Consider the following 26,600-nt stretch of genomic DNA (forward strand, 5'->3'; position numbering starts at 1 on the left):
AGAGTAGTCCTTCAGAGTCATAGGCCAATATAATAGAGCCATACAATAATATAATAGCATGGAATGGGCAATAGCAATCGCCTGCTACCTTCGATAGTATTTTCCACCAGATCTGATAGACCCAATTATCCAAACACTGCCAAGTGAATATGGTTAGGGGTGTCTAAAAATGTTTGACTTCACAAGGGTTCATCTTCCCGTAAAGATTGGGTAGTTTTTGGCAAGATGGGAGTCACTTAAAAGTGATCGATATTTGAAGGATGAGTTCTCTTGCAAAAGTTTTTAATTCGTGGTTTGTTTGTTTTTTTTCAAAGAGCGACAGTAAAATTTTTCCTCTCTAAAAAATATCAATTTTATCATTTATTTCAATGGGGATATATCATTCCAAATTGAATTTTGTTTCTCAAAAGGTCATCAGAATTAATGTATCGTTCTTGCAACGGAAACGGAATAGGATTCGATAGTCTGATGTCACGTCCGCCCAGCAATGAGCAGCTTGGTTATAAACAAAGAAAATCGGTACTATTTATTCTTCATGCTGGCTAGAACTTTTTCACATGTCATGCGATCAGAAAGTATAAAATTCAAAACATGATCAGATGTATAATGTTTTTCTCCTCTGGATAAACTTTTATGCTCGTCGGAGAAGTATTTCATAAGGACGTACGCCATTATTCCGATAGTTTAGAGCCAGTTACTAAGTTACTATGCGTCATTACGAGGGAAGTGACATCATGACTGTTGAAACAAATTGTGTGGCAACATACAGGCATTCATTGCAACCCATGATTTTGGTACAGACCTTTTTGAAGTACCATATTGCATAGTTCGTTAACATTTATATCAATATGGTAATACGATACTGGATGTATAGTTAATTATGAACAAGGGTTTATAATAGTCTATGTTTTAATCGTGACTATAATTTGATGACACGTTAAAGTATCAACATTTCTTGGATATTATAATTATTTGTTTTCACAATTATCATTCTTTTATGCCTTTTTAAAATAACATTGATGATGATGATGTGATGATGATGATGGTGATGATGATGATGATGATAATGATGATGATGATGATGATGATGATGATGATGATGATGATGATGATGATGATGATGATGATGATGATGATAGCGACGGCGACCATGATAATGATAATAATAACGGTGAGATTGGTAGTTGCAATGATGAAAACAAGTAGAGACTGCCATTATATGATAACTTACAATCCGCCATCCTCTCCTCTAAAATAGAGATCTGTTGACTCAGCGAGGCGAGACGATCAAGGTGCAGAAGTTTATCTTTTTCGTCATTCATGACGTATTCATTTTGTGTGGTCATAGGAGGCGACGTCACAAAGCTTTGTGCAGTGCGTTCCAGCTTTTCAACTTTTTCAAATGCCTCTTCATATTGATTTAGGGCTAGGGTTAGGTTTTTCTGCAAAGATTGCTGTTGAAGAACAAAAAACTAGCATCTCAGTCAATTGTGACATTTAAAAAACGTTCTTGCTATGATGTACATTATTTGCTTATGACGATGGCTTTTATAGAAGTTTCAAGATAAAATTCAAGACAATATGAAGAGATAATGCAATTTTAGCTTTATTGTTTATACAAGTCTGTTTGATGAAGATCATAACTTTTAGTTTTTCTTTAAAAAAAACAACAGTAGCCCGTACAGGAAATGATTTAAAAACCTGAAATTATGCCATTTAAACTAAACGAATGCATTATAATGCTACTTTTACAGCTAAAAGCCAATTAGCCAATCCATGTCAAATGACCGATCTGGCAATTCTTAACATCAAACGACCAATCATTTTGTCCTAGTAGATATGAATAATCATTTGAGTCAACGGATTTTAGAATAAACCAAACATTTTTATTTAAAGGTTTGCAAGTTTCTCGTATATCGATCCGCATAAAATAAGTTTATATGTTTGTTTGTTTTTTGTTTTTTTTTTTGTTTTTTGTTGTTTTTTTTTTTTTGGGGGGGGGGGGGGGATTTGTCAGTAATTTGTGTTCCTTGGCAAAGTTTTAACTCGGTCTGTATGGAAAAGTTTTGACTTCCAACCCTACCTTTTGAATGAATACATAATATCATTTTGTGCTGTTTAAAAAAATAATTCTTTCAATTAATTGGCTTACTGTTTTTTTGAAGATGGGTCATTGCCATGAACTTTCATTCATTTAGCCTTGTTATTTATTTGAGCCTATTCATTTTAAACTTTTAATTGTTATCTTTTCCATCGCATGCCTCTAACAGCCCCTTGATGCCCTCACACTAAATTATTATAAATAATAACAAATAAATATATGAATGTGGGCATTACTATTTAGAACATTTTCATGGGATTAATATGTATTATGCGCTACGCAATGCTTCTTTTATTCCCTGGGTAAGCCATAATATGGTACCAAATTTCCATTTCATGCAATACATGTCACCGTATTCACCCTCACCCTCCTAGCTCAATTTGCGGCGTTGCAATGCGGTTGACGCCTGGGTTATTCCAATCTTCCCTTGGAATAGACCCTAGAGAGAAAATTACCCTATGGGATGAATAAAGGAAATTTTATTATTTTTAAAAACCATTAACTTATTTTAAAAATTCCTTTCTACCGTATTCTTAAACCATTTATTATTCAACATAATATTATTACCTTTTCATGTTCTAAGTCTTGTATCTGTTTGCCCATCTTTGACATTTGTTGTTGCATGGATTTGAATTCAGGTGTACAGGACAGACATACTGAGAGAAAATAAAAAAAAAGATTTAAATGATATCATCGGATTCTTGCCTTCTTGATTTTTGGACGTCTTACGTGTACAATCGCTGCATGAACTTGCGAGTGTCCGACGGGAACAAAGTTCGGATTATAAAATGCATGAGTGCAGAAATCTTTAATTCAAAAAAAAAAAAGTTGAGTTTTTATATAGCGCAATATCCACTAAACGTACTCAAAGCGCTTTACATGGGGTCCCTGGCCAACAGCAACACTTAACATGTAGGACGAGACATGACTCCTGTATTACATTTTTTTCCGACAGAGACAACGCCAGGTACTCATTTTAAACCTGAGCACGTGAGAGAATGTGAGTATAGAGCTTTCTCCAAGGACTCAACTATGCGCCGAGCGAGGCTCGAACCCAGAACCTTCCGATCCGAAAGCGAGTGTCATACCACAAGATCACATATCCGCACAATTCTACCCTTGTCAAAGTGATCCTTAACAGAAATGAATATAACAACTTCAAAAAAGAACAAAATACTAAACACGGTAGGATTTAAGGTTCCAACCTTTCTTTAGCCAACAACAAAAATAATAAAGACAAAAATATATTCATAGAAATATACAGATAGACGGCAGAGAAGTAGTTCAATCCCCAGTCGAGGTAGACTGATTTTTTGGGATGGTTTTTTGTCTTGTATTTTTCTTTCTTGCTTTGTCTTCACCTTTCATCATACACATTTGTTCAGATCTTTATCAGATAAATATTTGTAGGGTAGGGAGTCTATCTAATTTTCAAGTTATCCTTTTCTTTTTTTTTTTTGGGGGGGGGGGGGCATTGTTGTTGTTGTTGTTGATGTTGTTGTTGTTGATGATGATGTTGTTGTTGGTGTTGGTGTTGTTGTAACTGTTGTTGTTGTTCTTGTTTTTTTTCCTCTTGTTTTTTGGTGAATGGTATTTTGTTTGGCTATTTAAAAAAAAAATTTAATTTTTTTTTTTTGTTTTGTTTTTTTATGGGGGGTGGGGGGGGGGGGAGGCGGGGGCGACTCTTTTTTCTTTATTATCCCGCGGAGATAGAGTGTCAAATCCCCCCATTCTTAGTAGTTCTTATACCAGTATCTGATATAGCGCCTACTTAAATTCCCGGCTGGCTTGCGTCACAAGTCTTAAGCAGATAGTATCTACATACATGTCGTGACCAAACCACACGACAAGAATCTATATTTGGGTCCAAGCAGAACTGTGAATGAGAAACAACTCAAAAGCGCATGCTGTGAGAGAAAAAAATTTGAGAGCGACTTAAGCATCGACGCGATTTTATCCCTACAATCTAAAGATTATGTAAGTAGTAGTCCTTCGTAGCCATTAGGCAGGCCCGTGGAGCCGGAGTTTATCCCGGTTTCTGTTATGGCGTGAAATTGATAATAGCAATTGCTTGTTACCCTTTGGATAGGACGCTAGTGTAAGCAAGGCAATTTCCGCCAATTCTAACAGACCCAGCTCCCCAATCATTGCAAAGACTTGTCGACAATGGGAATCGAACCCAGTACCGTCAAGGTCAGAGTCTGGCAGCTTAACTACTGCGCTTCAGAGCCACCAAAAAAAAAAGAAAAAGCAAAAAAAAATACTACACGACACAGATCTATATCTTGGTCCGTACAGAACTGTGGATGAGAAATGACTCGAGAGAGAGCGCATGCATGGAGAGAAGGTTTGTTGAGTGTGACTTAAGCATCCATACGATTTTATCACTGCAATCTAAAGATTTTGTAAAATGCATCTTAAAGGCGTGAACCACTTTAGATTAGAACTACATCTCCTTTCTCTGGCACTTCTCAACCCTGTGACTGTGCTGATCATTTTATTGATAAACAAACAAAGAACTTCAAGTGTTGATTTAAAACACACACGCTCACAAGACCTTACAGCTATATAGAGTTCATAGTTCACGAGTTTTTATGCCTTTCCTGACCAATAACTATCAATTTTTTCTCTCTGAACACATTATAACATCATAGAAGAAGTCTCAGATTTTATAACTTGTTGAGAAATTGGGGCTCGTCTTACGTGATTTATGAAGTAGGTATTTTCTGGTTCAATGTGAATGTATGTACATATGTTTATCTCTCTCTCTCTCTCTCTCTCTCTCTCTCTCTCTCTCTCCTTTCTCTCTCTGCCCTCTCTCTCTCTCTCTCTCTCTCTCTCTCTCTCTCTCTCTCTCTCTCTATATATATATATATATATATATATATATATATATATGTATATACCTCCATATTCTTTATATTAACTGCGGCACAAAGATAAATTATGATCTAATTCCACTGCCTTGATAAATAAAATATTTCAAAACTTCAAACCATCCTATACAGACAGATACTCTCTCTCTCTCTCTCTCTCTCTCTCTCTCTCTCTCTCTCTTTCTCTCTCTCTCTCTCTCTCTCTCTCTCTCTCTCTCTCAAATCTTTATATATTATATAAAACAACCGTGTACTCATGTACTTAACTCTCCCCTATGACTATAATCATAAGTGGTCACTTTTGTGGATCGTGCTCTCTTAATTAATTAGCTATAATAATGTGTCACATGACATTCAAGAGACCCTTTGGCTATTATACACTATATTTCTTGTCACCCCTTGACGACAGCAGCTGCGTTGCCGCGCTTGTAAGTGGTTGACAGATTAGTTTAACCCTCTCCTTACCAACTATGAGAAAATCGTCACATTCGTTACGATACAACCAACATTTTTCTTATTCCAATTTCATCATAAAATTTAAAGAAAATGATCAGTGTGTTGTAGAGTATGTTTTGCAAAAGACAAGAACTTTACTGCTATTGTGTTTGAAAGATAAAAAATATATTTTTGTGCTAGTTGGGTGTGGAGTTTTGGGGAAAATCCTGAAAATGGCTGGAAAGGAGAGAGTTGATAAGATAAATCCTAAATAAGTCAGAATAAAATGTCCAAATAATGTGAAAAAAATTCCAAATTATACTTATAGCCATAATCTTTGCCTCTAAATTGTAACTTAAAGTCGAAATCGAATTAAGGTCTATACTTTCTTAGGCTGTTTTAAAGGAATAACGTCTTGATTGAATTAAAATGTAATTCCCTCTCGTCTTGTCAGTTTTATGACCATATACTTATTATTTGACAATTAATTAAGTAAATAAAATCATTAGTAATTTTACTAAGATGCCAATAACATGCCAAAATGCCAAAGCCAATTTTTTTTTCGCTTTTTTCGAATTTTACTGGCAAACTATGATCAGACATTGATTGATTTAGTGTCTTTCAAGGGCCGGCTCAGTTGAGAAATGTAGGTCTCTTTAGACAAGAAGCTGTATTAATTGAAGCAGTAATAATAATAAGTAGTCTCTCAAAGCCATTAGGTTTATCGAGCGGGAGTTTATTCCGGGCTCTATAGCCTGAAATGGACTCTAGCAATAGCTCTAGTCTATCGCAAGGTCCTTTTTTGCCAGATCTAACAACCCAGTTACCTATTCACTGCTGAATGAACAGGCGGGGTCAGAAAATAAATAATCTCGACTTTACTCGGAATCTTGGTGCGTAAAGCGAATGCTATACCAACTGGACTATCGGGACCTCTGCCTGAAGCAGTAATAATCTATTCTAGAAATGTGACCCTTCATGACAATCTGGTATTATGTTAGAATGAATGAAATTTGATCGAGAAAATGCACTGAATTAAGAAGTTTACGAGCTAAACCAACTTTTCCCAATAAAATAGCCCTCAAGGTCTCAAAGTGAGTTTGAAACCTAGGCAACGATCGCGATGTGGTTAAAGTTTATTATTATATCCCTCGCCTTCAAATAGTAACGCGTAATTTTACAATAATAATTTGTGATATCAGACAATCAACCGTTAAATTTCAATATTGTTACATTTTAGAAATAGTAATATCAAGTATTTTTGTAAATCTCTTTTATTCTGGGATAATGAAATCAGAATCGATTGAGGGATAGAAGAAAAAATTTCTTACACTCTTGCGTTTTGAAATTCGAACTTTGCTACCAACGAGCACTCACAAGCTCGTGCAGCGGTTGGGAACACGTCCGGAATACCAAAAAGCAAGAGCGGCAGAAACGTGTAGTGCATAATACTATGATGTGCGACTATGTGGTCTAGTGGTATGACACTCGCTTTCGGATAGGAAGGTCCTGGGTTCGAGCCTCGCGCTCGGCGCATAGTTGAGTCCTTGGAAAAGACTCTTTACTCACATTCTCTCACCGTACTCAGATGTAAAATGAGTACCTGGCCGTTAACAGCGTTGTCTTTGTCCGAAAAATTGTAATATCGCCTAACAGGCGTCATGTCTCGTCCTACATGTTAAATGTTGCTGTTGACCAGGGACCCCGTGTAAAGCGCTTTGAGCACGTTAAGTGGATATTGCGCTATATAAAAGCTCAATTTTTTTTTTATGATAAAGAGGTATAGCATATTATGACTTACAATCACAGCTCATTTCGTCATCTGAAAGGACAAATCCGTTTTGACATGCGCACTCGTATGTTCCGGGAAGATTTATGCACTTCTGTTGACATTGATGACGCCCTGAACATTCGTTGATATCTGTGCATGAAATGAGGAAAGAGAATCAATGGTAGTCTCAAGACAAAAGGTCGTCGTCCTGGGCCCAATTTTATGTATGCGGACTAGATTTAGTTATTTACTAGTCTAGTAAATGCCTTGCTAGTCTTAAGCCAAGCGAAGTAAGTGACTAAAAATATCGAATTTTATGAATGTTTTCTAGTTTTTGACTAGCTAGGCTCTTGCCTAGAAGTGGGCGTTGTAAGGACGGCCATTTTGTGCTGGTAACATCAAGCTCTCGAGTACACGATGACAGGTAAGGTACCAGCCTTCATACTTTCAATGCAAAAGAGGAAGTTAGCAACACATCTGGCATAGGTAATAATTCGTTCTGTTTCTTATTTGAACATAATATTTTTCCCGGATGAATAAAACCATGTGATCTTAATTGTCGACTGATCAGACTACATTGATGTCTATGGTCGATTGTCAATGCTATATTTAGGCCAATGAAAGTTTCATTGAAACTCAAACAAATTGAACCAAAAAAAAAAAATAAATAAATAAATAAAATAAACAAACAAAACAGAAAATGTGTTCTGATGAATCACATTATTTCAGTCAGTCACAATGCCGTCAGAAAGTTGTTGTTATTGTTGTTGGTTGTTCTTTGACTGCGAGTCTCCGTTCACTCGCAACTGGCGAGCTCGATTAGATTCGGTTTGTTTATGTCTTTATTTACAAAAATATGTGCTTTCGACAATCTACACTTATCATACAGTTTTTTTTTAAAAAGCCAGTGTCAATAGACACAGGACACTTATAATCGTAATATGGGATTAGGGAGGTGAGTGAGAAATGTGTCTATGATGAGCTTACTTACCCGTTTGACATTTGTATCCAGCGTAGCCTTCAGCACACATACACAAGTCTGGGGCAATGCAATGTCCTCCGTTCATGCATTTCTCTCTGCAAACCGCTGGTAGTGAAGAAGAGTGACAGTGAAATGTATTGTGTATTGGTGGTGGCTGTCGTCAAGATGGTGTGATTGATTATTGGTGACGAAGAGAAAGAATGACTTGAACATCGATGGCGATGATGATATTGATGATGATGGTGATGATGATGACGACGACGACGACGACGACGACGATGATGATGATGATGATGATGATGATGATGATGATGATGATGATGATGATGATGATGATGATGATGGTGATAGTGGTGGTGGTAGTGATGTTGTAGTTGATGGTGGTGTGTAGATTAATGACGAAGAAGAAGAAGAAGTAGAAGGAGAAGAAGAAGAAAAAAAAAAGAAGAAGAAGAAGAAGAAGATGATGATAAAGAATAATAATAATAATAAGAAGAAGAAGAAGAAGAAGAAGAAGAAGAAGAAGAAGAAGAAGAAGAAGAAGAAGAAGAAGAAGAAGAAGAGGAGGAGGAGGAGGAGGAGGAGAAGGAGGAGGAATTTGTGAAGGAGGAGAAGGAGAAGATGTATGACAACCTACGAGTCAGACAGCCGGTCTCCCTTGGCACACGTTTCTGCCATCCTTTGCAGCAGCGACTGTAGAGTTGTACTTTCATTTCCATTTTAAAGATGGTCTTGTGAGCTGTTACGTACACCACTCTGTACGGACGATAAAGGAAGTATTTTCTATGTATGACCCAACGCCACAACCCGTTATTATAACAAAATGATTTAGATGAGAAAAAAAATGATTTTAACTCTTTCCTTACCGATCGTTTTCAGAATTTTCCCAAAATGGCAGGTTTACCTAGCAGAAAAATTGATTTTAAAGCTCAAACAAACTCTACAAAACAACTTGTATGTTCTTATTAATTAAACAAAGATCATTCTTCAAAGTTTGTGGTGTACAAAATAAATCTGAATAAGAAAAATGTATATTGTGTCCTAACACATTTGACGATTTTGATGTAGGTGGTAAGGAGAGTGTTAAAGTAAAAAGAAAAAAAAGAAGAAGAAATACAATTTGAGAAAATGAATCATTTTTATTTGAATAAGCAAACTGAATCTGCTAGATAGAAGCTTTTTTCTTCACTCAACTTTTATCTGTTAAACTTAAATTTGAATTTAACCTACTTGAAAATTAAAAAATTCATAGTTTTAGAGATAAAAATTAATTGTAATCACTATAGTTCATTTTAATTCCAACAATTTACCCTCACAAGTATTAGACAATAATTTGTTAATCTTTAAAATTAGGTGGTCCGGTATCAACTTCCATCTTCAATAAGTTTTAGTGACTCACAGATGCTTATTAACTACTGATATTGGAGCCAAAATTTCATAATTCTGCGAATTTTTCGTAATACTAGACAGTAATGATACCGATTTGAGACGATTAGTGCCATATGTAACACAAACCCATGTCATAAACAATTAACGTACTTAGTATTTACTTACAATGAAGTTCATTGTGATAATTTGAGTGGTACTGAGGATGAGACTGTGGAACAATTCCCTGCGTTATCAAACTGATCTTGGATAATCTTAAGTGGTTTAGTGTCTGGTACTAGACTTGTTGGGATTGCGTATCTACCTACACTTTTGTTTTTGCCTGTTCTTTGACGAGCTGGTTGTACGGACCAGAAACAATAAGATAAAACTAATTTACACAACTTTGTAGGAACACTTTGTCGTTTTGTAACCCATTGCCATAAACTGATGAATATAAAAATCGGTACGTATGTAATTTTTACAGTGTCAGCCTAACAAGAAAGAAAAATACAAGAAAATAAATCTATTCCCAAAGATATCTAGAGTGATCTCAACTGGGGATCGAACGTCAAGCATTCTTTTTGACGGGCAAGCGTATCATCACTGCGACACGGAGATTGTCCGATAGTTAGGACGGCGTTTTGCATAGCATGATAAGATGTTTGTCGGAAGAAAAAAAAAACGGTTAGAAAAAATAATTTTGATTGTTTGTTTTCTTGTAAATTTTCCTATGATTTAGAGAGCAATTATTTTTAGAAATGTTAAACCCGTGTATTTGTTTACATAATTTAAACATTCTATTTCGAGCAGCATTAAAGTTTTTTGACACTCAAGAAGTTGAAAAGCCCTTTAGTAAAGAAACCCTGCTTTTTAATAAACACCAGTGGCGTCGATTATTTGGCGTATAGTGCAACAGCACCACTCAACATTTGTTTATTAGTTTTGCTTTGTTTTTCTGATTTTTTTTTTTTTGGGGGGGGGGGGCAGAGAGAGAGATAGAGAGAGAGAGAGATAGATAGATAGAGATAGAGAGAGAGAAAGAGAGAGAGAAAGATATATATATATATATATATATATATATATATATATATAGATAGATAGAGATAGGAGAGAGAGAGAGAGAGAGAGAGAGAGAAAGAGAGAGAGAGAGAGAGAGAGAGAGAAAGAGATAGATAGATAGATATATAGATATATAGAGATAGGAGAGAGAGAGAGAGATAGAGAGAAAGAGAGAGAGAAAGAGAGAGAGATAGATAGATAGATAGATAGAGATAGAGAGAGAGAGAAAGAGAGAGAGAGAGAGAGAGAGAGAGAGAGAGAGAGAGAGAGAGAGAGAGAGTCGTGCTAATTGATTTAGTGGACCTGGAGATACAAAACACGTCTTTATTATCATCTGCACCTGCCATCTGCTGCCTTTCTTTGATGAATACTATCAAAAGCAGAACACTACAGCCACTACCACTACTACCACTGTATATAATATGCAATATACCACAGTGTTAGCTTTTAACCCTCTCCTTACCATGCATAGGAAAACCGTCACATTCGTTAAGATACAACCAACATTGCTCTTATTCAATTTTTTTTTGTACATCATAAAATTTAAAGAAAATAGTAGTAGTAGTAGTAGTAGTAGTAGTAGTAGTAGTAGTAGTAGTAGTAGTAGTAGTAGTAGTAGTAGTAGTAGTAGTAGTAGTAGTAGTAGTATCGTTCGGCTACACTTCTATGTTCAAGGTATCAATCCAGGTTCGGAAGTCATCACCACATTTGTTGATGGTTTCAAATCCCCCTTCCAGTTTTGTCTCTGGGAAATCTAGTACGAGGTGGTTTGTATCTTGGTTGTACTTTGTGCATGTTGGTGATTCTTGGAGCCCCCATTTGTGCATGTTGACAACCTGTTCTTGTATGTTTTGGCCGTAGTCTATTTGCAGCTACCCAGTATTTTCTTGGTTGATCCTGTAGACCTGGGAGATTTTTACAGGGATCTTCAATTAGTTCCCCTCCTGTTGGCTTATTCCTTTCCATTCCTCGCTCCAGGCTTCTTGCGTGTTGTAATTTTCTTTCTTTGATAGGTAGTTGGGTGTGAAGTTTTTGGGAAAATCCTGAAAATGGCTGGTAAGGAGAGAGTTAAACCCCAGATAAAGGCAGATGGTTGTGTGTGTGTAAGTAATTTCACATTCCATTTCTAGACTACATGTAGACATATTATTTGCATCTCTTTAATTAAGTAAATCGTCCTATCCCTTACTCTTCCACTTCCTCCCGTAATCTCCATTTTTACCTTTGAAATTGTCAAGGTCTTTCATTGGAGCAAAAACGTTAATGATGTAAATAGTTTAGTATTTTGGAATCAATTTAATCAAATTTAATCCACTGCTACAAGCAGGTGACGCGTAAGAATTAATTAGATGAATTTTTCCGACAGAGCCATTTGGCTCATGGAGCAGGAGTTAATCCCGGTCTCTATAAAACAGACAATAGCATTTGGTCGCTACCATTTGGATAGGAAGCTAGTCTATCTCAAAGAGCATACGCTAGATCTTACACACCCATTTACTGCTGGGTGGACAGGGAAGTCAGCAAAAAAATAAATCTCAACTACACCCCGGATCGATCTCAGCCTATGTGCGTGTGAAGCGAGTGCTCTACCAACAACGCTATCGGTACTCCTATGAAGCTAATTAAATGAGTATAAAAGACCAAAATCATCAGAATCAGAAAATTTTAGATTTTCGAAATTGAAGAAACCAAAGCCACTCTCGCCATTTTATTTTAACTCAGCACATTAAGCTTGAAATGTGAATTTAAACATCAAGTCTATCCCAAAATGTTATTAATACCATTTTGAGACGATTTATCACAAATTATATTAAGTTCAAGAACAGATCGGAAAAGTGGAAGTTGTCATTGAAAGCCGTGGGACTCATTAATCTATTTTCGATGCCAGTTGCGTGAAATGTGTGCTAACAATAGTTTGCAATAATTGCGATCGGATTTCGATTTATCAATAACTACCATATATCAGTTTTAATTAGACCCAGCTATCCATTTATGCTGGGGGGGGGGGGGGGGCGGGGTCAAGATATAGGGGGGCTGGAAAAACAGAATTAACAATGGGAGCGATCTATGTTCAGGTTTTCGTCCAACCGAGTCATCAATCACATGATATGTTGCTGTCTAAGGATTGGACATTTCTTAATAAATGTAAACACGCTGCTTTGTTTATGAAAGTTGTAAACATACACATGTGTCACGCTGAACAAAATGACCAAGTGTGATATTGGATAGTTCGAAAACTGTGAAAATTTTTCACGATGTTGGTCACTTTGAGCACATTTTGCAATGTGAGCAATGACCCCGAGCACATGGAAAGGTCATATAGATCAACCCCATTGAGGTACTGGTCTCCTGGGAAATAGTTCAGCGTGTATGAAAGCAATAAACTTACTTTCCCAAGTCTTTCCTGAAAACGGGTTTTCTATAACTTTTTGTGACTGGTACTGGGTACTGGACCTTTCTCCTGTCCGTACACACATGGCGCCTGGGGAAAAATCCATGGAGAAGCATTAAAAATAAACATTAAAAGAAACCCAAAAACGTAACAAAACAAAACAAATGGAAAAAAAACCCCAACAAAAAAAAAAAACAAACAAAAAAAAAACAAAAAAAACAAACAAACAACAAAATACCTGGAGTCATTGTATGTGAAGGGGGATGAGAAATCAGTTACTTTTCTTAATCTAAAAAAAATTCTGCAATGTTTATCTGAAGTTTTAATTGTATTTTCGTAACAGCATGACGTCCTGGGTGAAAAAACACAGAACGAAACCTGGTTTCTTTTATTTCGTCTATTTCTCATTACCAGCGTCTAAACTCTTACTTTTCATATCTTATGATTTTTATTAAAAGTTATAATTCTCCTCTAAGTGATACCAAGCTACTAAAAGATGCAAGATATAAAACGTAATAAACAGAAATGAATATAACGGCTTCAAAATGAGAGAGAAAAAAGCCAAAGACGGAACGTTTTGGACTCAAAATCGTTCTCCAGCCACCAACAAAAAGAAAAGACAATAAAAACATATATACATTACTTTCTGTCCCTTTTATATGCGTTGATGTTGTGTATCTATGTTTTTATTGTTTTTGTTGTTGGATGAAGAAGGGTTTTGAGCCTGAAACGTTCCGTGTTGGTGTTTTTGTTTTGAAGCTGTTATATTCAATTTTTGTTTATTACGTTTTACAATTTTCATTTATGGAGATAAGGGGACATTAATCGAGGTTTACGATTCGAGAAGAAGCTTTGTTTATATAATGTAGGACTTGATGCTATTTACAGAAACTAGCAAGGGTTTATATTAACAAACATGGAGGGGTAGGATGGGGGGGGGGGGGGGCAGGGGGAGATATAGTAGTAGTAGTAGTAGTGGTAGTAGTAGTAGTAGTAGTAGTAGTAGTAGTAGTAGTAGTAGTAGTAGTAGTAGTAGTAGTAGTAGTTGTAGTAGTAGTAGTAGTAGTAGTAGTAGTAGTAGTAGTAGTAGTAGTAGTAGTAGTAGTAGTAGTAGTAGTAGTAGTAGTAGTAGTAGTAGTAATAGAAGAAGAAGAAGAAGAAGAAGAAGAAGAAGAAGAAGAAGAAGAAGAAGAAGAAGAAGAAGAAGAAGAAGAAGAAGAAGAAGAAGAAGAAGAAGAAGCGAAGGAGAAAAAGAAGAAGAGATGCGGCGTGCGAAAAGTTCATATAAAATTGCATACGCTGCCGCTATGCATCTGTTTTAAATGAAGCAAATTACATAAACCACAAAGGGTTTACGATTATAATTATTTTATGACGTCTGTCTTCCGACTTGGAATGTGATATATCTGCTCCGTTAATTTAATTCTAAATAATAAATATAGGATTTTGGAAAAGCTCGTTCAAGTTGATATAGTATAGTAAATAAACACATTTCAAACTTTTAAAGTAAAACCAACCCCATAACACTATTTAAGAAAGAATTTTAATGAGGACTGAGCAACAATAGCTAATTAAGAAAACCAAGAAAACAAAATACACGTGGGCATTTATCTTGCGCATACCCACGAAATTAACGTGTCCAAAGCGCTTTACAAAACAATTTACCCTTTAAGACGAACATGTTTACGCCTTATTGAAAAATAAATTTAAATGAATTCTGTCGCCTCACTCCGGTAAGTCGGAAAAAGATATGACCCCAAACAGTTTCCCTTAGCTGCCTCCTAAGACTGTTTCGTCTCTTTATCACATTTTTGTTTTGTAAATGAATATGACTTTGAATTCACTTTCCGCACCAGTATTTACCCTGACAATAATTTGCCGTCTTGATGCACTGCGTCAAATTTCATGGTAATTTTAAGCTGCCATAATCTGTGGACTGTAAAAAGTAATAAACAGAAATGAATATAACAGCTTTTTTTTTAGAGAACAAAATGCCAAACACGGAATGTTTTGGGCCTCTTAACATTTCTTCGGACGAAAATGAAAACAAAACAACAATAAAAATATACATGTACTTATTGTTTGTTTATTTTTTTGCTGACCGAAGAAGAGTTTTGAGCCCGAAACGTTCCTTATTGTATTCTTTTTTTTTATTATTTTGAAATTGTTCTATTCATTTTTGTATATTATTTATTTTCACAGCAAATTTCATGGATTATAATTTATGCCATGTGTTTCCCCGCTTCCCGTAGCGGAAATTGTGTGAAATGTAAGCAAGGATCGCCGCAGACTAAATAGATTATAACTGTATTTATTTCATCTTTATTATATTATCATTATTAGGGGGGTTCAAAAAAATTATATTTCAAAGTTTAAGACGTGTGACAAATCACAAGCAAGCTGCGGAAGCTGATTGTTTATTTTGTACTTCAATTTTGTTTTTTTTTTGTTTTTTTGTTTGTTTTATTATAATTTTTTTTTTTTTTTTTGGTTTCTTTTTTTTTTTTGTTCTGTTTTTTTTTTCCATACTCAAACTACCGAAATTAACGTCATGTGTGACCCATCGTCTGAAATTTTTTTTTATTTCTGGATCATTTAGGTAGGATATTGAAAACTGTACTTAAGTCTTGTTGTGTGTTATATTGAGGACAATAAAACGGTATCTTAAAGTACAAATTAAAAGAAAAACCAATTTGAAAAATACAGATGCAAAAAAATCGAATAAAAATTCAAAACAAAACAAAACAAAGCGAAATAACAAATAGAAGCTAGACGTCTAAATTAAAACATGGTGTTTTTTTATCATTTTAATTTGGAAGTCAATTCTAGAAATCTAGTTCATCACCATATTAAATAGCATATTATTCAGGCGACGTTTCACATTTCGCTTTTTCTTCTGGCATTTAAGATTACGTTCACTAAAATGTTCCCTTGCCCGTGGGAATTGGCTTTTCTGTTTTTCCTATAACGGGTGATTTTGTTGTTGGGTTTTCTTTTGTTTGTTTGTTGTTGTTTTTTTTTTCGTTTATCTTTGTTGTTTAGTTTTTATTTTAATAATAATAATAATAATAATAATAATAATAATAATATAATAATAATAATAATAATAATAATAACAATAATAATAATAATAATGATAATAATAATAATAATAATAATAATAATAATAATAATAATAATAATAATAATAATAATAATAATAATAATAATAATAATAATAATAATAATAATAATGATAATAATAATAATAATAATAAATGTTGTATAATAAAATATATGCTGATGACCTATGCCTCGCAACACAGGATGTGTCCTTCCAACCAATCGAGAGCAGACTGACAAATGCCCTGGACACCCTTACAAAGTACTACACTAAAAACTCGCTGAACGCCAATCCAGGGAAAACACAAGTGTGTGCATTTCACCTCAACAACCACCAAGCCCACAAAAAACTTAACATCAAGTGGAATGGCCAGACATTAGAGTACAACTACCACCCAGTGTACCTCGGAGTGACGCTTGATCGGACTCTGTCCTTCAGAGAACACGTGAGGAAGACCAAGGCAAAAGTGTCCACGCGTAATGCCCTCCTTGGAAAGCTGGCAAACATGAACTGGGGAACTGACCCTAAAACCCTAAGGACCACAGCATTGGCCCTCAGCTACTCAACTGCGGAGTACTGCTCAGCTGTATGGGCCCGATCATGTCATGCCTCCAAGCTAGACCCCGAGCTCAACAACGCCTGCCGGATCATAACGGGCCAGCTGAGAGCAACACCATTACCACTGGTCTACCGTGCAGCAGGAATAGCCCCACCACACATCCGGAGGGAAACTCATGCCCAAATACAAAAATACAAACAGGAAATGGACCAGAGACACCCCCTTCATGACCACAATTGCCCCAAAAGCAGGCTCAAATCAAGGAAAAGCTTCCTCACAGTAGAGAGCCTTCACCCAGACCACTCAGCATTCTTCCGCCTGGACAAATGGGTAGAATGGGACAAGACAGCAAACGATGCCCTCCAGTCCCCAACAGAAAAGCTCCCAGCAGGCACAGACCTCAAGAGAAAAGAATGGATGGCGTTGAACAGGGCTAGAGCAAAGGTGGGAAACACCGCCACCAACCTCTTTAAATGGAAAATCTCACCGGGCACTGAATGCCCATGCGGTCACCCCAGACAGACCATGGACCACATCCTGTCTGAATGCTCGCTGGGACCTCACTGCACCAATGCTGACCTGAGGGAATGCAACCAGACTGCCCGGGACTGGCTGACTCACTGGCGCGACAAGATATGAATGAATGAATAATAAATGGCATTTATATAGAGCTTTACCCGGTTGTCATAGGCTCTATGCGGGGCGGTCCTTGGCAAGCTTAAGGACCACGGTCCTACGGTCCCTGGGAAATGAAAACCGCAAGGACTGGTCCTAGGACCGGTCCTTTTCGACATTGAACATTCCTGAGAGACTGTCGGAAGTTCGAACCGTTTTGACCTTTGAGACCGTGGGATCGTTCATTCTTGAACCGTTAAAGACCGCTACACGATGAAAACCGTGGTCTACAGGAGTAAAACACACGGAGTAGTCACACTCATTTCAAATTGTAACCTAATTAGAGAAGAGGGGTGATGCCTTCTTTATTTGCTCACCGTACTTCATTGTTACTTCGATAATTTAATAAAATTTGAAATTTATCCCATTAACGGAGATAATGGCATCGCCCAAGGCGTTGATCGAGTTGTTCGTGGCGTTGATACACACACGCAACTCCTACCCCCCCCCCTCCCCACACACACACACACACATTAGAGGGCAGCGAGCATTGAAGAGTAAGAGAGAGACGTGAAGTTATAATAAGAGGGGGTGGATGCGGTAATAAGTCAATAAGTAATAAGTGGTGTCCATGGTGACTTTTCGCCAGATCTAACAAACCCAGCTACCCATTCATTGCTGAGTAGACAGGGACTCAGAAAAAACTCGACTGCACCCGGGATCGATCTCTGGCCCTTTGCGTACAAAGAGAGTGCTCTATCAACTGAGCTATCGGGGTCCCCAAATATTCTATTGGACTTTTTTAAAATACAGACGCTATAACTGGGTTTTTTGGAAGAAAGAAACTAATAAAACTCATATTATTTGATTAGTTAAAACACCAAACAAAATTTTAATATTATTGTATTATTTTAAATGACAACAATGCGATAGAAAGGAGTGGTGACAAGAGATGGACAAAAGAAAACAAAAAATCGGACTTGCTACTTGCTAGGTTCGACACACACACACACACACACACACACACACACACACACACAAACACAAACATCTTTAGTAGTCACATGCATTTCAAACAATAACCCATTAGAGAAGAGGGGTCATGCCTTCATCATAGATCATTGTCATTGCGATCATTGAAATTTACCCCGTATAATGGAATCGTCCAAGGCGTGTGCCTCCTGTTCCCCCCATCTCACACACGAAAGGGCGGTTTGCGGAGTGGAGGGAGGTGGTCGTCTGCTTCTATGGTCGTCTGTGTCGTTTAGTGTATGGCAAAGGGGGGTGGGTGTGATTAATTAAGTGGGATGGGTGGTGATTGGTGGAAGATAGGCAACCGAGCCAACGAATCGCTGGGGAGGTAGTATGGCGCGAGACCGTGGAAAGGTGATAAGAAGTGAGGACCGCCGCCGGTCTTCCCCTATCGGACCGATCCTCGGTTCACAGCTAAAAGACCTCAGCGCGGCACTAGCCCTTAACCGTGATATAAAACAAAACATATTACGGTAACACAAGTGTTGATAGAAAAGTGATACGAATTAAACTTAACAACAACAAAATATGATAATAGTATTGCAACTTATGACGTGAAAGGGTACAACTTTAAGCGAGATTTGGAAGTTGTCAACGAATCCGAGCATCTCACGTGTGATGGGAGAGAGTTCCAAAAATGTGGGGCCGAAAATTGAAAAGATTGTTCACCTATTTTACGCAAGGTCTTAGGTTTGACAAGGATTGATTGGTCACTGCTCGACCTCAAGTTTCTATTGGGGACATAGATGTTTAGAAAGTCTTTGATATAGGATGGCCTGTTGGTGCTCAAGGATTTGTAGACAACAGTACAAATCTTATAGTCAACTCTTTTTTTCCACAGGAAGTCAATGTAACTCACGGAGGAGGAGAGTTGCTGACGGGTATCTTTGGTTATTGAGTACAATGAGTCTGGCTCCGTTATTGTGAGCAACCTGAAGTTTGCTCATTTTGTCTTGAGCTAAATTCACCCAAACGGAGTTACAATAGTCTAATTTGGATAAAACATGGGAATTAATTAAAAGTTCTGCTATTTGCATCTGTATCAAATGACGAATTTTGCTTATTTTTTCATTCTATATACATATATTATATGGTCTTTTCACGTGGCTGGTCATGGAAAGATCTTATCGATATTGACTCCAAGGTTTTTTGCTTTATTTGAATATTCTATTGTACAATTGAACATATTTTAAATTATTTATATTTACAGTTTCCTCCCAAATTCTTATATATATAGAAATGCAAAACAAAACTTACCTTGTCTTGACTTATCTTATCTCATAAAAAAGCTAACAAGATTAATATATCCTTTACTACCAGATAAATCCATGAACTTTTGTTTATCTGCTACTGCTGCTAAAACCTTTATTCATCATAAATATGCAAGTCACAATTTAAAAAAAAAAAACTAGCCCAGAGTTCAAAGCCATTGGGTCCGTGGAGCCTGAGCTATTAAAAAATGGTTAATAGCAATCACTTGATATCCTTTGGATAGGACGATAGTCTCGCGCAAAGTATTTTTCTCCAGATCTAACAGATCCATATACCCACTCATTGCTGGGTGGACTCTGGAGAGGTTCAGATGATAAATTATTGACTTTACCCGGGATTGATCTAAGTACTAAGTTTGTCATCCAGCACAATTAGGGGTTAGGGCGAACCCACACCGGAGACTGACTCCGACGACTCGGCACTGTCGTCCTCAGTCCTCTTTCGTATAATGAGCCGCTAGAACTACCCATACCAAGCACCCGACATCCTCCGCCGTTTTTTAAATTATTTTTTTTTTCGAGCTTGGTATGGGGAGGTCTAGCGACTCTTCTATTTATCCTTTTATTTTGTCATTGCCTGACGTCTTTATCCGGTCTCCTTTGCTTTTATCAAGTAAACTGCTAATTGCCTCACTCTGGAATGACGCCTATTTAAAATTTTAGCAAGAAAACTCGTCCTTCAAATATCGACCGATTAAAAAGACCCTCAACTTGGTAAAAACTCTCAAACCTGGGACTTCGCGATGTCCCAGGTTTGAGTGTTTTTTGCAAAGATGAGAGTCATTTAAATCGATCGGTATATGAAGGACGAGTTTTGTTGCCAAATGTTTAAATAATAGTATTGCGTGATGGTTCGTTATACCCTCCGGATGGCAATGTTGTGAGCTTCTTAGCCAAGCGCATACTATCCATATGGAATGGGATGGAATTCTATCAAGTAATTTCTTGAAGTTGTTATTTTGAGCGTTGCATCACATTTGATCAGAGTTGATTAAGAAAACAATTCCTTGCTTTTATTCTGATGGAATACAAACTCCAGGCTTTCCAATAAATTACTGCAAGGTCTGAAATAACATCCAGACATAAAATCTAACGAATTACTTTGTACGGGGTCAGTTCAAGACCCAACTACTTGAATGACTTGGAAGCCAAACCGTGGGAATGCGCCTACGGTGTCGTGTAATTATTTACAAATCTAACAATCTTAAATTGTTAGGTCTCATTGTTGAAATAGAAACACGCTCAAAACATCGCATTATGCTGTTAAGCAATGTTAAAATAGGCCCACAAATTTTTTTCTGATATTAGACCTGCGAACATATCCATGGAGACTGAGGGCTATGTTTGTTTAATCCCATTATTATTTCAAGAATTTTGAGCTCTCTCTCTCTCTCTCTCTCTCTCTCTCTCTCTCTCTCTCTCTCTCCCCTCTCTCTCTCTCTCTCTCTCTCTCTCTCTCTCTCTCTCTCTGTGTGTGTGTGTGTGTGTGTGTTTCTGTCCATTCATTCATCTATCTATCTATCTATCTATCTATCTATCTATCTATCTATCTATCTATCTATCTATCTATCTATCTATCTTTCTGTCTCTCTCCCTCATTCCCTCTTTCTGTTTCTCTTCCTCCACCTCTCTCTCGCTCTCTCTCTCTCTCTCTCTCTCTCTCTCTATCTCCATCCATTGATCTATCTATCTATCTATCTATCTATCTTTCTGTCTCTCTCCCTCATTATCTCTTTCTCTTTATCTTCCTCCACGTCTCTCTCTGTCTCGCTGTCTCCTTCTCTTTCCCTGTCTCTCTCTTTCTATTTCGCTTCCTTTCATTTCTCTCTCTCTCTCTCTCTCTCTCTCTCTCTCTCTCTCTCTCTCTCTCTCTCTCTCTCTCCCCATCCATTGATCTATCTATCTATCTATCTATCTATCTATCTATCTATCATTTCTGTTTCTCTCCCTCATTCTCTCTTTCTCTTTATCTTCCTCCACGTCTCTCTCTCTCTCTCTCTCTCTCTCTCTCTCTCTCTCTCTCTGTGTCTCTCCTTGTCTCTCTCTTTCTCTTTCGCTTCCTCTCATCTCTCTCTCTCTCTCTCTCTCTCTCTCTCTCTCTCTCTCTCCCCCATCCATTGATCTATCTATCTATCTTTTCTGTCTCTCTCCCTCATTCGCTCTTTCTCTTTATCTTCCTCCACGTCTCTCTCTCTCTCTCTCTCTCTCTCTCTCTCTCTCTCTCTCTGTCTGTCTCTCTCATTGTCTCTCTCTCTTTCTCTTTCGCTTCCTCTCATCTCTCTCTCTCTCTCTCTCTCTCTCTCCCTCTCTCTCTACCTCTCCCTCTCTATCTCTCCCTCTCTCTCCCCATTCTTTACAATCGTCAACACTTGTATTAGGTATTTACACCTTACATCTGTTTTGCACATTTCTCTTTTCCCTCCAAGGCGGCAATATTTGGACATGTTGAAATCTTTATCACTCTCTTTCCCTTGTTAATATGAATTTCCTTACTTTCTTGTTTGTTTTTAAATTGTTGTTTACATCTTTTATGACGATGAGAAACGATAACTTTTGCCTATCTCTTTTTCTCGCCTGCTGACAACGATGATTTCGTCAGTTATGTCAACAAAATGACACATCCATAATTTCTAAGGGTTCTCTTGTCTACAAACGTGTTATGTTTATCAACAATTCTTGAAACTTTCATCCTGCATTTCGTTTGCCGTTAGTTATGTCATTGTAACCCTTTGGTTTTGTCGTATTTGATGTAATTATAATTAACTCGCCAGGCTTGCATTGGCCTAATAATCCCGAGGTCCGGAGTTCGATCGCTATTTGTGTAACATTAAATTGTATGTGCACCAAATTCTTTTTTTAATGAATGTCTGAGGGTGTAAAGCTGTAAAATAAAATGTGCACCCAAAAGCCCCGCATCTGGCGACACCTTAGCACCCAGACAGGATCTAGACAGCAATGGATGATACCAAGGCCCTCTATATAGGAGCTATATAGAAGGCCTTGATGATACCCATGCAGACAAATACAACTGAGGAAATGAAGAAAATAAAAAAATAGTAGTCGAGGAAACGAAGAAAATTTTTAAAAAGTAGTCCTTCAGAGCCATTAGACTTATGGAGCAGGAGTTGTTTTTTAATTAATTTTTTTTTTTTACTGGTTTCTATAGCGTGAAACGGTCAATCTTAATTTTTTGCTACCCTTGAGATAGGACGTTAGTCTATCGTAATGTACTTTCTGCCAGATCTAACAAGGTGGACAAGGGGGGGGGGGGGGGGGTTTCCAAATAAAATACATCAACTTCACCTGGTATCGATCTAGGCCCCATTGCTTGTAAAGTGAGTGCTCTACCAACTGAGCTACCCCCCCCCCCCCAAGAGGGAATACTGACTGGCGGCAGGTTGTGACCTACCACCTCTATCTGGCTTAAAGTCAGGATGAAGCAGATGCCGAAAAGTAGACTTAAAGTTTTAAAGAAACTAGAGCATTTATATAGCGCGTCATATAAACGTGCTCAAAGCTCTTTACAAGGAGTCATTAGCAAACAGTAACGCTGAACATGGAGTACGAAACATGACGAGATAATACAATTAATTTGTTTGTTTGTTTGTGTCTTTTTCCCGACAGATACAATAGTGTTAATGAAGAGGTACCTATTTTACATCTGAATACAGTGAGAGAATGTGAGCAAAGAGTCTTTTTCAAGTAAGGACTCGAGTATACGCCGCTCAGAACGAAACTCGAACACATGACCTTACGGTCTGAAGGCGAGTGTCATACCACAAGACCACATGATGATAAATATAGATGGAACGAAATTAACCTCACTCCACACCTCTTCATTGTTTTAAGACAGCTATTTTAATTATTAATCCTCATTAAATTCTATCAATCAGACTATAAATGTTTAAGATTACTCATAGTTTAGTGTGATGGTACATTTGGCTATATCCGGCTGCCGGTTGTTGTGAACATTCTAGCCAAAAGAATTTCATCATTAACACTTTTGATTCTTGCAATTTAAGAAACATTTAAGAAAAATATCTCGTCTATAACCCGGAAATCATCTTTGCGTGTGAATCGAGTGCTCTACCAACTGCGCTATTGGAACCCCCGATTGCAAGACGGGGGTGGGGGCAATCAAATAAGATTCGGATAATTTAAAAATGCATAAATAATGAACGGGGAGTGGGGAATGGCTGAATTAGATTTCGACTTCACCCGTTGTCGATCTCGGCTCTTTGCGTATGAAGTGATTGCTCTACCAACTGAGCTATCGGGACCCCATTATTTGAACCAATATTCCTACAATTAATTTTATTTTGAAAAACATAATTCCCTAGAGATAAGAATAAGGCCTGGAAATTCACCAGGTTTGAGAGTTTCTACCAAGATGATAGGTCATTTTAATCGATCGATATAATAATAATAATAATCATAATAATAATCATAATAATAATCATAACAATAATCATAATAATAATCATAATAATAATAATAATAATAATAATAATAATAATAATAATAATAATAATAATAATAATAATAATAATAACAATAATTGTGCGGCTATGTGGTCTAGTGGTATGACACTCGCTTTCGGATCGGAAGGTCCTGGGTTCGAGCCTCGCGCTCGGCGCATAGTTGAGTCCTTGGAAAAGGCTTTTTGCTCACATTCTCTCACCGTACTCAGGTGTAAAATGAGTACCTGGCAGTTAACAGCGTTGTCTTTGTCCGAAAATTTGTATTATCGCCTAACAGGCGTCATGTCTCGTCCTCCATTTTATCGTTGCTGTTAACCAGGGACCCCTTGTAAAGGGCACTGAGCACATTTTGTGGATATTGCATTATATAAAAGCTCAATTTATAATAATAATAATATAATAATAATAATAATAATAATAATAATAATAATAATAATAATAATAATAATAATAATAATAATAATAATAATAATAATAATAAATGTCATTTATACAGTGCTTAACCCCATTGTCACAGGCTCTAAGCGCTTTACACTTTACAGTGATATAAAACAAAACGTATTACAGTAGACAAGTGTTGATGGAAAGGTGATACGAATTCAATTTAACCACAACAAAATATGATAATAGTAATGCAACTTATGACGTAATAAGATAAAACTTTAAGAGAGATTTGAAAGTTGTCAACGAACCCGAGCATCTCACGTGTGATTGGAGAGAGTTCCAAAAATGTGGGGCCGAAAATTGAAAAGATTGTTCATCCTTTTTACGCAATGGCTTAGGTTTGACAAGGATTGATTGGTCATTGCTTGGTATCAAGTTTCCAACATAAAAGAAGGTCTTTAATATAGGAGGGACTGTTGGTGCTCAAGGATTTGTAGACAATAGTACACATTTAATAGGCAAAGTTGCTTAATGGCGTTGCTTTCTGGCCTAAATTTTTAATATTATTCGTTTGTTTGTTTTGTTCAAAGTGCAGCAGATTGTCCATGGCTAATTTACTTTGACTTACCCTTGATAGTATGACTGGGATTGGTGAATGATGTAGAATAATCCAAATAGCACAAGGGCTAAAAAATTGGTAATACTGGTGATGGTGACCATTACGTCAGAGATAAACTATTCTTGCACAACACACAGGTATTTATAATATAATGATATAATATTATGATATCCTACTAAGTGAAATAATAAATGTTATCCTCTTTGTCCATCAGTTGCACAAAAGTACAGAATGTCAGATGAAGCAAAGGCGAAACGAAAAATAATATCTGTGGAAAAAATGCCAGACAAAACAGTAAGAAAACGATAAGAATAGGTTCATCCCAAAAAAAAAAAAAAATAATAAAATAAACATTCAGACTAAAACAGACCAAATAAAAAAAGAACAAAAACAAAGCAAACAAAAAAAAAAAAAAACTCAACAAAAACCAGAAGAAAACTAAAACAAAATGAAAAAAATATCACTCTGCCTCGTCTAAAGATAGATCTTCGTTCTTTCTGATTACTTTCCGATTGCTTTCTTGATGAAAATGATAAAGATAGAGGTTTAGTGATGATAATGTTCAAAGTGCCAGTTATAGTGGTAATGGTGATAGTAGTATCAGTATTATTACTGGTCGTAGTAGTAGTAGTAGTAGTAGTAGTAGTAGTAGTAGTAGTAGTAGTAGTAGTAGTAGTAGTAGTAGTAGTCTTAGTCATGGTAGTAGTAGTAGTAGTAGTAGTAGGAGTAGTAGTAGTAGTAGTAGTAGTAGTAGTAGTAGTAGTAGTAGTAGTAGTAGTAGTAGTAGTAGTAGTAGATGTTGTTATTATTAAAACGTGAAGGAGGTTTAGATCCTGCCATTAAAACGACAAAAGAGTTCTTTGTTTCCTTAACCGGTATTATCAAGAACTAGGCACGCCTTATTCTTTTTACCTAAACAGACCCTCTTGAGCAATTTGTCCCGATAATGTTTGAAGGAGAGAGAATTATTATTTATTGTGATTATTACGAGTATAATTCTCATCATCATCATCATCATCATCATCATCATCATCATCATCATCATCATCATCATCATCATCATCATCATCATCATCATCATCATCAGCATCATTATCGTCATCATCAATATCATCATCATCATCATCATCATCATCATCATAATCATCAACAACATTGTTTTTATTATTATTATTATTATTATTATTATTATTATTATTATTATTATTATTATTATTATTATTTTTATTATTATTATTACTATTATTATTATTATTATTATTATTATTATTATTATTATTATTATTATTATTATTTATTATTATTAATATTGTTATTATTATTATTATTATTATTATTATTATTATTATTATTATTATTATTATTATTATTATTTATTATTATTATTATTATTATTATTATTATTATTATTATTATTATTTTTATTATTATTATTATTATTATTATTATTATTATTATTATTTATTATTATTTATTATTATATTGTTATTATTATTTTTTTAATAATGATAATAATTGAATTTTAAAATGAACTCATACGATTTGGTTTCAA

At 36.3% G+C, this 26,600-nt stretch overlaps 1 protein-coding gene across 2 annotated transcripts in view; it reads right to left on the minus strand.

The window, feature by feature from the left end:
- Positions 1–26,600, minus strand: part of LOC144979943 (epidermal growth factor-like protein 8) — a 31,974-nt gene that overhangs the window by 3,381 nt on the left and 1,993 nt on the right. For both annotated transcript variants that reach the window (XM_078927280.1, XM_078927281.1), the window contains exons 2-8: positions 25,058–25,316; positions 12,982–13,074; positions 8,803–8,921; positions 8,175–8,270; positions 7,214–7,333; positions 2,669–2,757; positions 1,232–1,454 (exon numbers count right to left, since the gene is read on the minus strand). In XM_078927280.1, coding sequence (XP_078783406.1) covers positions 1,232–1,454; positions 2,669–2,757; positions 7,214–7,333; positions 8,175–8,270; positions 8,803–8,921; positions 12,982–13,074; positions 25,058–25,149 — 832 coding nt within the window. In that variant the 5' untranslated portion in view covers positions 25,150–25,316. The remainder of the gene's footprint in view (positions 1–1,231; positions 1,455–2,668; positions 2,758–7,213; positions 7,334–8,174; positions 8,271–8,802; positions 8,922–12,981; positions 13,075–25,057; positions 25,317–26,600) is intronic.

Source organism: Berghia stephanieae, chromosome 9, assembly GCF_034508935.2.
Source record: "Berghia stephanieae isolate SIO BIC M18660-M18661 chromosome 9, UCSD_Bste_1.3, whole genome shotgun sequence".
Taxonomy (NCBI): Eukaryota; Metazoa; Mollusca; class Gastropoda; order Nudibranchia; family Aeolidiidae; genus Berghia; species Berghia stephanieae.